Source organism: Gorilla gorilla, chromosome 12 (genome assembly GCF_029281585.2).
Source record: "Gorilla gorilla gorilla isolate KB3781 chromosome 12, NHGRI_mGorGor1-v2.1_pri, whole genome shotgun sequence".
Classification (NCBI taxonomy): Eukaryota; Metazoa; Chordata; class Mammalia; order Primates; family Hominidae; genus Gorilla; species Gorilla gorilla.
In genome coordinates, this window is record NC_073236.2 from 88,807,803 (window position 1) to 88,820,851 (window position 13,049).

Sequence of the window (13,049 nt, forward strand, 5' to 3'; positions counted from 1 at the left end):
GTAAGGGAAAAAAAGTGTTAATTGGGTAGTGAGCTTCTACATCCAGACAATAAATTTGGGGTGTGTGTGTGCATGTGTGTATGGTGTATATATATTGCAGTGTGTGTGTTTGCAAGTGGTGGGGAATATAAGAAATAGTGAGAAAAATAATGCACTTCCTTGACATGAACAGATTATACATTTGTAATTTTTTTCAAAAGGTAAGAGTAATTTTTTGGTTAAAAAAATGACTTAGAAAAAAATCATTGTTTATGATTTCTGTACCATTTCAAGAACCTGTCAGATTAGAGTTGAATAAAGAGAAGTGATTTAATAGTATAGTGAGTGATTCAAAGGTACGGTTTTAAATTGTAGCATCCTGGAGCCATTGCGGCTGAGATGACATACATGCCAACAGCTCTTCTGACCACACAAATTGTGAGGGCTGACAGCAAGATACAGACTTCAGGAGGAGTTAGATCTACACTATTAGGCAAAATATTAAATACTTTACGCACCTTTAGAGAAGTTAATATTAGGGCAATTGAGACAATGCCAAAAACATAAATCTGGCTCCAATTAGTAGTTTTCTTTTACAACAGATTATTCATTAATATAAAGGAGAACTATACTTGTGTGAAATTTTGCAAGAGACTATCAAGAAACCATCAATATTCCTTCTAAGAAAAATAAAATGACAGGAATGCTATACAAGTCTAAGCTGGCAGCTTCCTGCCAACAGTTTAATCTAATTTGCCAATTGTAAAATCTCTTAACTGAGATTTGAATAGGTTGTATTTTTATTGTCCACAGAACAAGCACACAACATAGCTAGAAATCCTTAAAAGCATTTTTTCTCTCCTCACATATTTTAAAAATTAAACTATCTTGCGAAAAGAAAAAGATAACCGTAATCAAATTTCTCTTTAAAACTTCGGGTTACCAACTAACAGTTATAATAAACTACAAGGGTGTCATGGCTGACTGTAAAAGTGTCATAATAACTATTAGAAAATGTTAGGACTTACTTGTAGTGAGGATAACAAAAGCTCCATACAAGAAGGTTAACTCTGCCTTACTAATAGGACCAGGTCTACACTTGTGTTATGAGCTCAATAATGATTTATATAATACTATATTGACTTTAGACCTTAATTTTGACTTTAATTCTCTGCAGATGTCTGAGTCCTTAAAAAAGACAAGATAAAACCAAAATGCATCACCAACACACAACCAATTGATGTGCTGGCATCTTAGCTTGGCCCTGCAGAGGCAGAGAGAAAAGAAGAGGAGCTGTTGCGATTTCCACATCTAACAGCTTCTGGCTATTTCGCAACTGCTGGGTTTGAGTCCTACTGTTGCCGTGGCTGAAAAGAGAAGTAAAATCCAACTTGTGAGACCATGCACAAGGAATTAGGCTTTGGCTGCAGCGGTGCTGAAGCCCATGTTATGACAGAAGAAGCAGGCCTTTGAAGCTATCCTCGGGTTAAGAAGTGGTGCCCTAAAGAGGCAAGCATCCCTTTCTCCGTTCTGCTTTAAGACATCACATCTGAAGGAGACACACTTGAGGCATTCACAAGCATCCAAGGATACTGGCTCACTGCTGGCTTCCTGTACTTTCTTGAGAAAAGTGTTCTCTTTTTACTGACTCTCACTGCTTCCTTTTGGCCTGGTACCACTGGTGGAACCTGGCAGATAATGGGATTTGAGGAGTTAAGTATCTGTTGACACTGCAGATACTCTTAAATTAGTTAATCAGACTCAAATGGGTCAGTGCTTTCCCTTGATCTTTTGTTGAAGCCTTTTCCAGAACGTTGCCTCCAAAGTGCATCCTCCCTTTGGTCTGGAAGTTCTGTGGCTACCCTGTACCACTGGGGTCAACGTTTTCCAGTTGGAAGAGGACTACAGGGAGAGAGGGCGGGGTTATTGGAAGAAGAAGAAGAAAAAAAGAACTAGATAAAGGAGGGCACATCCCTCTCACTCCCGCCTTTCCCCTTACCTTTCTGTCTCTCGGGACCCTTATTTCTTCGTCACGGTGTCCAGGACCATTTTGACCCTGTCGGCCCCGGCACCCCCCCGCCGCACCCCAGCCCCGAGCATGGGGACGGCGCTGCTCCAGCGCGGGGGCTGTTTTCTTCTGTGCCTCTCGCTGCTGCTCCTGGGCTGCTGGGCGGAGCTGGGCAGCGGGCTGGAGTTTCCGGGCGCCGAGGGCCAATGGACGCGCTTCCCCAAGTGGAACGCCTGCTGCGAGAGCGAGATGAGCTTCCAGCTCAAGACGCGCAGCGCCCGCGGCCTCGTGCTCTACTTCGACGACGAGGGCTTCTGCGACTTCCTGGAGCTGATTCTGACGCGTGGCGGCCGCCTGCAGCTCAGCTTCTCCATCTTCTGCGCTGAGCCTGCGACGCTCCTGACCGACACGCCGCTTAACGACGGCACCTGGCACAGCGTGCGCATCCGCCGCCAGTTCCGCAACACCACGCTCTTCATCGACCAGGTGGAGGCCAAGTGGGTGGAGGTCAAGTCCAAGCGCAGGGACATGACGGTGTTCAGCGGCCTTTTCGTCGGGGGGCTGCCCCCGGAACTGCGCGCCGCGGCGCTCAAGCTCACCCTGGCCTCGGTGAGGGAGCGGGAACCCTTCAAGGGGTGGATTCGTGACGTGAGGGTCAACTCCTCGCAGGTCCTGCCCGTGGACAGCGGCGAGGTGAAGCTGGACGATGAGCCGCCCAACAGCGGCGGGGGAAGCCCGTGTGAGGCGGGCGAGGAGGGCGAGGGCGGGGTGTGCCTCAACGGAGGTGTGTGCTCCGTGGTGGACGACCAGGCCGTGTGCGACTGCTCGCGAACCGGCTTCCGCGGCAAGGACTGCAGCCAAGGTAAGGCCCGACGCCCGACCCACGGGGGCCGGGGCCTGGGCGGGGCGCGGGGAGGAGGGGACCGGGCTGGTGCATGGGGTCTTATTAATCTGGCCAAACGTGTGGCAGTTCGCTTCGAGGGAAGGACCTTGTTTCTGGGGGCCTCTCTACCTTACCACCTCCAAAGCTTCTCCCTTGACATCCTCCTAAGGATTGGCAGCCCCCACATCCAAGTTTGAGTTCCTTCTGGAGACCTTTCTACCAACACTACTCCCTTCCAAGTGGCAAATACAATGGCCTCTTCTTATTCCTCGGGTTCTTTGGCAGGTTGGACCCTATATTGGGCCGCGACCCATCTATGTGACCACTGGACTTGTCTCTACCACTTCTAAATCTGTAACACACAGACTTTGCCCTTAAGATGGAAACAAGCATCTAGAAGATTGGGCATGTGTTTGATGAGAAATGAAGCACAGGAGAGGTATACCACGGCCGTGGTTGAGAATCCCCACGTGGTTCTGGTCAGTCGTGGTAAAGGACGAGAAAGACTGGGTTCACGGGCAGTGCTCTGCCTTTTGCAGATAGAGCGGTAAAAACCTGCTTTTCGTTGTGGAAAAAGGGAAAGAGAGGATGTGAAGAGTTTCTTCATTAGCAGGAGACTTTTTGGAATAATGTTGGTTTCCACTGTTATATCTAAGTCCAACATTTGTCAAATTTAAGTAAAATTTTGTCATATATGCGGTTTCTTGAAGTGTGAGGTCAGCTGACGTTTAAAAATGTTAGAGATTAAATAACATTTCTTAATTAACAAATGCCTTATAAAGAGAAATACAGTAGTAGAGAAATTTAGATGTTGCTGGATTGGGAAGCTTCTGCAGACTAATAAACAGGGATGCATGTAAGGGATTGCAAGAGATTTTCTAAGGATATTTGGCTAATGACATTTATCTGGGTAGTGGAGGCCAAGTTGTAATTTCTGTGGTTCTTGGGGCTTAAAACAGTGTGGCATTAAACTACAAAAGTCATACCTAAGTTCTATTTTCTCCTCTTTAGAAATAAAATTCAGTCTTCAGTGTGTTTTGCCGGTGCTGTTACATGACAATGACCAAGGAAAATACTGTTGTATAAGTACAGCAAAGCCTCTAACAGAAAGTGAGTGAGTGGTGTGAAAAAGACGAATCAGTGGCTAAGTAGGAGATGTCAGGATTTAAAGTAGATAGCTTATGGGTCAAAGCAAGGCAATCAACACATGGATAAATGGCATTTGTGGCTGAAATGGGTGAAAAAAGGTGAATTATTAAATCTGATTTCGAAAGCTATAGGGACAAAAGCTCTGTGTGGCTGCGTTTTATTGTATAATGTCTTTGTTTTTTGCTGACACTGCTAAGGGGAACTAGCCTTTGTAAATCTTATTAGAGTTGGCAGTTCTCTCTCACTTGACTTTAAGAGAAATGAAGACTTGATAAGATTTGTAATTGTTTAAACAGCAAGGAGAGTTAGTTAGGAAGAAAAAAAACTGGTCTTTAGGAGACTTCTGTAGCCTTCACAGGATTAGGAGGAGGGGAAGAAAGAAAGGGCTATTTTGTTGCGCTCTGTCTTCATGTGGGTTTTTGTTTTTCATTATATTTTGGCTTAGGTAATTATAGAAAACTGTGTATTCCATGGCCTATACAGCACTTCAGCTTTAACAGTACATTTCTATGGTTATGAGAGCAGGCTTTACAGTTATGTTTTACAAAATAAAAAAGATAATTTTTTTCTTCTAGCAAATCTACTTGTGAATCATGAATAATATGCTAGGTAGATATGATAATTTCCATACTGTAATTTGAAGTTGCATACTTTTGGACTGATTAATAGAAACAAATTTTAAAATGAACATTATTTTTTAGGAAAATTGTCTTAAGTATCCTAATACCACTTTAAAATACAGAGAAGGCAATTTAATGAAGGACCCATGAAATGTAGCTTCCTTCCTTAAATTAGGAAACAAATATGACACAATGACAGCTTGTACTGTGTGGGAGGGTGTTTTAAATGAAAATTTTTATTTTTCTATGCGTTTTTAATGTAGGGATTCAGAGATCATGCATAATCAGGAACAGTTAAGAGTGGAAAAAGTAATTTGTTAAAGAGAAGCAGAATTAGATGTATCTGAAATGCATTTTATTTTGCAAATGGATAGCTCTTTCTATAAGATAAAGAATTTGGAATTACCAAGATGCATAATTGAACAGTGTAGTGCCTGGTACATAGGATAATTCAACTCAGAATAGCAAATCCATTAGGATTCTTCTGAAGCGTTGAGTCACTTTGAAAATTTGAACTGAAAATGGAGTGCAAAAGATCACCACTAAACGTAGAAGGAAAACAAAAGGTTGGATTCTTTTGAGTATCACAGAATTGGGAGATGGAGTGATAAAGGCAGAGTCAGTCTTCCTAGAAGGACTGGCTCCATTTTGCTTATTTTCCCTATTTCATGTGTGTCAAGTGACTATTGAATAATTAATTGAGAATGGATGACTCTCCCAATACAGATCATGTATTGCTAGGGATAGATGATTTCTGTTCAGATGAAATATCAACAAAGCTCTGCCTGTAGCCGGGATTTACATTGTCTGCCATGTTCTTCATAAAAACTAATTTTAAAATAAATAAGTTCACTTCATTAAGAGAAAATTTAGGGAAAAAACAGACAAGTAAATATTAAACATAAATTCAGTTTATCTCTGGTCCAAACTATAATACTTTTAAAATTTTAACACCATTTAGCTGCCTTCATATTTAAAATACAATAAGAACTACTAAAAAGTAAGACCATAATAAGATAATAAAAATATTATCTCTCCCCCAACCTCCAGCCAACAGTGCCTTGAAACAACTTATGCACCTATGAATTTCTAGAATATTTTTATTGAATGAGCTCAATTTCATCCTGGCTTTGTGTTTGAGCCTAGCAAGTTTTATTTATTTATGTATTGATAGAGAATCCAGGAAAGGTTATGTGTCACGACCAGGTTAGTGGCAGAACCTGGGTAAGAGCATAAACACTTTTATTTGTTCCCAAGCCCTTTTTCTTGATGTCTGGCAAATAAGATTTCCAGTTCATTCGGGTTGAGATTATTTTCAGGTTCAGGTGTTATTCAAGGGAAAAAAACATAAAAATGGCTGATAGAACAAAACTAATTTATGCATCACTTATGTTCTTTGACCCTGAGCGTCAGCCTCAGAACTCAACTAAGCAAAAATGTCACCTTTCCTGAGTGATGAATGCTTACAGGGTACATAGCTTTTTTATATTCATTTCATCTAAGTGCCTGGACCGTTGTTATGGTCTCATCTAAATGACCTTGAACATTATTTCTACTTAAGAGCACTCATAGATCCCTAGCAATTTGAAAGAATTAGTGAATTTCATAGCTATCCAGTTTAAAAACAAGAATAACAAGGATAATCAATAAGAAATTAAGTTATAATTCTCATGATTTCCAGATCCCCAGGTCTCGTGCATTTTAGAGTCATGTATATTAAAATCCCACATTGGCCTGTTTTCACTTTTTTTTGCATGTTCTCTATTTAAATGGCCATAAACACATATGGCTTATGCTTCCTGATTGTTTAATGTCACTGAACATGTCAGTATGATAGATGTGACTTAAGCTCCTGTTTTCCATTACTTTGTGAATGTGACCAGATAGGCAACCACATTCACTCATTCATTCATTTGTTCATTCATTCATTTGTTTATTAATTTCTTTATTCAGCAAGTACTGATTGTTTTGTGTACCAGAGTACTAGGCTTAAACAATAAAATGGTAGTGCAGAAATAATTATTACTTTCATAGACCTCATATTCTAGTGAGAAGGCATATTGACTTTAAAAAAATGAAGCTTAAAATTGTATGTATTTTGAAGGATGGGTGCATGATACTATGAAAACTTAAAATAGCGTCAGCTGAGGTAATAAAAAGTGATTATTAAACTGAAATCTGAAAAAGTGAGAAAGAATTAACCAAATTAAGGCAGAGGAAAAGTATTAATCAGGTAAAGCCCAGAGGAACAGAATTCTGATGGAGGAGATGGCACAGCATGTGCCACTGAGAGAATGCCTTAAGCATGGAGCTCTAACTCCCTACTTGAGAGGAGTGGGGTCAGGCAGTGCACAACCTTCTGGACCATGTCAAGTATTTTTGTCTTTACTGTAAAAGTGATAAAATAGTAACGCAAAGAGTGTAGTGTGGATGGTAGGGAGGAAGATGGCATTATCACATTTATATTTCCAAAATGTCACTCTAGCTACAGTGTAGAGAACAGATTGAAAGGGGACCAGGGAGTAAGAGGAAACATTATTTTCTGTTTGTCAGTCAACATCATTTGTTAAGCACCCACAGTAAGCTGTAGATTAAACTAGGGGAAAAATACAATTCTTTCTTGAAGGAAGTTTAAGTCATCATGGGTTTGGTTAGGTGTTGAAATGTAAGGCCATTGATTGTTCAGAACACTTTGGTTCTACCTGTGAAAAGCATTACCTGAACCCTTTATGTGGATTGTACTGTGGTTTCCTGCAGATACACCAATTGAATGTATGGGTCTTTGGAACCCAGTGGCAGTGCCACACTTTATAGCATACCCCAAGTACAGTGCCATACTTTATAGTATACCCCCAAGTACATGTTCTAGTGACAAAATATATTTGTTGTTTGAATCAACATTGTAACTACTACAATAAAGGAAAATATTTTGTAGGTGCTTGTAATCTTTGTAAGATTGTTTTCATTTAAGTAGTTATTATATAAGTAGATAGTGGTTAAAAATGATTCAGAGATTTTGCCAGAGTTTTGTTTGAAGGCTGCCATTGTAGGAAAAGGTGGATCACCTGTGTTGAGAAGGCTCTGAGTCACAGAAACTCATCAATAGTTTTGATCTAGAGGAAGCATTCTGGGAAACTCTTAAAGTATGACAGTGAAAGGCATCTGTTTATTAAAAAGTTTATTTTGACTATGAGGTAATAATCAAAACTGAGTTACTATCCTAAAATGCCACAAATAAAGTCAAATATATTATTTTGAGATTTTGTTTTCCTATTCTGAGATGCAGTTGTAGTGTAGAGGTTAAATTATACAGACTCTTGGGCCAGACTGCCTGGTTTCAAGTGGCAAACTCAAACTTTCTATTCCTCAATTGTGTTATCTGTGAAATTGGGATGAGAATACTGCTTACTTCTTAGTGCTCTTAAGAAAATGAAGCAGGTGACTTCATGTGAATCTCTTAGATTAGTGCCTGGCACATAGTAAGCATTTTGTAAGTGTCCACGTGTTATTTTTGTTACTATTACCTCACTGACTATTTCCACCGACACTATTTTCTTTAGGGGTACTTTCAAGCAAAATTTAAATGTATAGAACTTCTTCTTTCTTGTCTAAAAGGATTTTTAGTATAATAATGATCCATTACCTGCCTAAAGTTTCAGTTTATAAAGTCAACGAGCCTTTGTTTCTGTTGTATGCAGCTGTGTTCTAATGTTACCCATGTCTAGCTGTTACTCAAAATATGTTAAAAAATCACATTCTGAGAATTTTGTGATTTAGCAAGCACTTAACACAAAAGTATATGTAGAAACTATGCTTTCACTTTCCACATAAACTAATACCTGTATTCCATCCCAATTTTATATTTAAGCAGTGATTTTTACTATATTAATAGCTTATTGAAGATACCATTTACTTTGAAGTTTATAGTACGTTGTCTATCAAATAGGAAAAGTTTTAATAGTTTTAGTATAAAAAAAGATTTATTGAATTTATAACTTGTCTTTGAGACTCTCTTATACATTAAAGTTATTTACACATATGCTGCAGATAAGATAGGTAATATATTTGGCTTTAAAAGTTCAAGCAAGCTGTTATTTTAGTTATCATATGTAGGTTATATTTTTCAGCATAAAATTGTGTATATATATATATGTATACATGTCACTGATATGTTCAGTTTTGGATATCATTAAATGTGAATTAAATTGATTACTAAAAGTATAGTTATCCTGATTGACTATAGAAAGAACTGGCACTGTATAATATTTCTGTCATTCTTAGCTACATTATGAAAACCAGGACTCTTGAGACACATTAGTACCTGAAAATAGTCGTTGACCACATTCTATACTCCTTCCTCAGCTACACTGGTTGCAGAATTAACTCCTATAAATGTGTACTGAAAATTAGGCCTTACAATAGATATTCAGGTTTCGTTTTATTATGGGGTTAATAAACCTATTAGAAGTTGCTGTGCAAACTGTGCTCTCAAAAAGTATGTAAGCTATTTGATGTAATTCAGAATAAATTATTTTTACATTTTTTAAAGTTTTTTGGTTTATTAAAAAAACAGTATGCAAAAATCTTATACTTTTTTTGTTGTGTACTTCTCTATAATTTTGTGGCCCAGTTCCTTTTCTGTTATTCATTATTCATAAGTATAGGAAAAGGTAAATTTACACGGCCTTTGCTGAATACGTAAATCTTACAATGTTCTAATTAGCGTTGGAAAACAAAATTTTGGCCAGTTGCTTTAGAGCTGTTCAGAAAATTGCAAGGCTTTTTGTTTTCTCTCCTGAGCATGGATTCCATGTAGTTCTACTTGAATACTGGAATGGGTACCATGCTCTCTCAGATTCCTTTCTTGCCACATGATTATTTGTATTTTGTGTGTAATCAGAACATGGTTTGGAATCTGAAGAACTAAATTCCAGGTGGGACTTTACATCTTAATAAATGTTAAAAGTAAAATAACATCATCAATGTTCTGTTTCATTTTCTAAGGTTGCAAATTGGGAAACCACCTAATCAGACTACTAATATATTGTGAACTAATGCCAGCCTACTTCACAGATTGTTTGCGAGTAGATAATAGATACACACTCTTTCAAAGCTTAAAAATTTGAAGGAGATATTAAATGGTAGCAGGTAGATTGCTGTAGGACGTTGTGAATGCTAATAGTATTATAAAAATGTGAATCATATTTCTTTAAATCTACTTTGGGGTCATTTTAAATGTATTTTAGATCATTTATGCCCAGAAGTGTGTATCAGATTTGGTAGAGTTCTCTTATTATTATGCTTTAAAATATGGATTTTATGACAAGCTAAGTAAAGAGGACATTGTTTCCCTTATTCCGCTTGGGTAAAATTTAAACAAATAAAATAAGTGCTTTAAGGCAGCAATTATATGAGTGCATACTATATAATTCTGTTTATATGAAGTTTAAAACAGATACAACTAATCTATGATGATAGATAGGTCGGGATAAAGGTACCTTTTAGTGGTCTTGACTAGAAGAGGACAAAACAATGGAGCATTGGGCATGATATGGGTGGTGGTTACATTTGTAAAGATTCACTGAACTATATACGTAAAATATATATGCTTTACTGTATGTAAACTCTCCCTCAACGTAAAAAAAAAAACCTTTCAAATTAAAACAGAAATGCTGTTCAGTGAATACCAATGCACTGAATATACAAAAAAGCTTAGTTACAAAGAAATCCTTAATGGAAATGTATATTGAAAAATGTTGAGTATAAAAGTCAAATATTTGTAACATATATCCAAAGAGTATTCCAGAGAGCAGACCTATTTATGAATAATTTCAAAAGTAAGCAGAGAAAGTACTCTGTTTTAAACACTGTATACAGTGTTTGAATTTCAATCATTTTCCACTTTTATGTTCTTTATAATGTTTAGAAATAAAACATAGGTTCTTGTTTTACACTTGCATCCATGGAGCACAAATCCTACCAACACAATCAGGCAATGTAAGTTTTCCAATTAGAACAACTCAACTGCTGGAATTGTTAAGTAATTGAATGATGAGTATTTTGTAAGAGTTCAGTAAATACTTGAATGAGTAATTGGATATTGGAAAAGGCATTACCGGGTAGTTCAACCATAACTCTCATAGTATTTTCTAAATCTGCAAATATACATGATTTTCCCCAAAAATATTATACATTAAGTTATTTCAGAAAATGGACTAGATGCCTCTCCTTAAAGGTAAGGTCATAAGCACCTCTTGAATTTGAGAATAATTTAAAATCATTCTGTTAAAAATCACAGTAGTTTTTATTAAAATTACTATTTAGTGTTTTTCGAGTGAAAGGCATTATGCAGTGTACTTTGTCTATCTTATCTTATATAGTCTTACCATAGTCCTACTTGATAATCTTATAAAATATCGATTTTATCAGTGAGAAAACTGTGAGTTAGAAGAGATCACTTGCTAAAAGTTCAGTAGCTCGTAAATGGCAGAGCTGGGATTTGGGTCCAAGTATGCCCAATACCTTAGCAGGCAGCCCTGTCCATTGTATGACACAACTTGTATATTTCACTTATCAAAGGGATGCTGGGCTGTTTGTTCACTAGTTTTCAGGTTGGTACTATTTTAAATGGCTGACTTATAATAAAGCATTCAGATTTGAGGGTTGTGGCATACCCTTACATTTAGTGCTGCTTCCTACTGTCATGATAATAAAGAAAATGGAATAGCTTGTCAGAATTCATCACTCTTTGTTTTCATAACGCTTGTTTATTTGCTTCCTTTGTTAACCTTCTTTTCATATTCTACTTTATGGGTTGATTCTACTCTATCATAACCAGCAGTAAAGCCCCAAAATATTGCAACTAAATAATATTACAACAAATTTTTGTCCTTTTGATGAAAAACTTATTATTTTGGAAAACAAGCAACACAAAGTTTTCGTCTCTTTCAGAGTTTGGATGATAAAATTATTGAAAATATCAACCTCTGTGGTGAGTCAGCACAAATATAAAGAACTAGCTCAGTCACATAAATAATGAGAGTTGCTGAGTTAGAATATGGTTCTGCTGAAAATCTAGATGATGGTACAGTGGGCACTTAATTGAAATGTCGTAATGAGAAGATAGTGCCTCTTTTTGGCTAAGCGAGTTTGGCTTCCCAACACATAGCTTGAAATTGAACTTAGGAGTGGTTCTTAGAGTTGGAAAGATGAATGCTCTGTACTATTTCAGGTATATATGAGAAACTGTTATTGGAAAGAAGTGGGAGGAAAATAAGTCTGACCTGACAAGCCAAAGTGCTGACCTGGCCTCTTGTCTAGTTACTCACGCTCAAAACTGTCTGGACTGTAATTAGAAATGCACTGACACCACACTGCAGGAACAACTGCTACATCAAATAGTGCTTTCTTAGGTTGGTTCCCAGGAGGGATCTGGCAATCCAAAAGTTAAAAGAGGAGCTGCCAAGACGAACAGTTGCTTCACTAACATCCTGACATCAGAAGGGCTTTCTTCATTTAATTATAGACATAATGAATTCTGTGTGGGTTCTAATCCATGATGGAAACACAACTGATGAGAGCTTAGGAGGTACTGTTGTTTGGGACCTCACAACGCCTGGTCCGTATATGGAAACAGCTAGGCTTAAGTGTTACTCAGACATTGCTAGATTCAGCAGAATCCACAGCCCCGTCCAGCGGAGACAAGGAAATTAAAGACTCATGTTTTTTCTTCTAAGTAATGGTGTTCCTCTATAATTAAGCATGCCTGGACTCTCCTTAGGGAAATAGCTGGCATGGCAGCATATGACTATAGTTGTTGTATGGAAGGAACCACTATACAGCTTAAGCTCTTTAACTTTGGTGAAAAATTGATTAATTTTTCCAGCAAATAATGTAATTATTTATTTAAAATTATACGTGATGCTACAAATGTTAAATGTTTAATTTACTGAATTGAAAACATTCTAAATATAGGAAGTTACATATTGTATTTCACTACTCAAAAGCACAATGAAATGTGTAAGAGTATACATTTATGAATGTCTATTTAAAAAGTTCTGCCAACTTTCTAGGAAATAAGGTAATCCCAGTGCTTTGGGAGTACAAGTAGAGTCACTTGAGTCCAAGAGTACCAGACCAGGCGGGGCAAAAAAGCGAGACCTCATTTCTAAAAAAAAAAAAAAAAAACAGCCAGATGTGGTGGCCATACGTGTATTGTAGTCCCAGCTAGTCAGGAGGCTGAGGTGTGAAGATTGCTTGATCCCAGGAGTTCTAGGAGGCAGTGGGCTATTATTGCGCCACTGCACTCCAGCCTGAGCAACCGAGCAAGACCCTATCTCTTAAAAGAAAAAAAAAAAAAAGAATCCCAGAAACCTCTTTTATCAGAAAAGTTAGGGAACTGATACACATA

At 37.8% G+C, this 13,049-nt stretch overlaps 1 protein-coding gene across 24 annotated transcripts in view; it reads left to right on the plus strand.

Moving 5' to 3' along the window:
* Positions 1 to 13,049, plus strand: part of NRXN1 (neurexin 1) — a 1,113,820-nt gene that overhangs the window by 2,164 nt on the left and 1,098,607 nt on the right. For all 24 annotated transcript variants that reach the window (XM_055377884.2, XM_055377882.2, XM_055377883.2 and 21 more), the window contains exon 2: positions 1,157 to 2,849. In XM_055377884.2, the coding sequence (XP_055233859.1) occupies positions 2,078 to 2,849 (772 nt within the window). In that variant the 5' untranslated portion in view covers positions 1,157 to 2,077. The remainder of the gene's footprint in view (positions 1 to 1,156; positions 2,850 to 13,049) is intronic.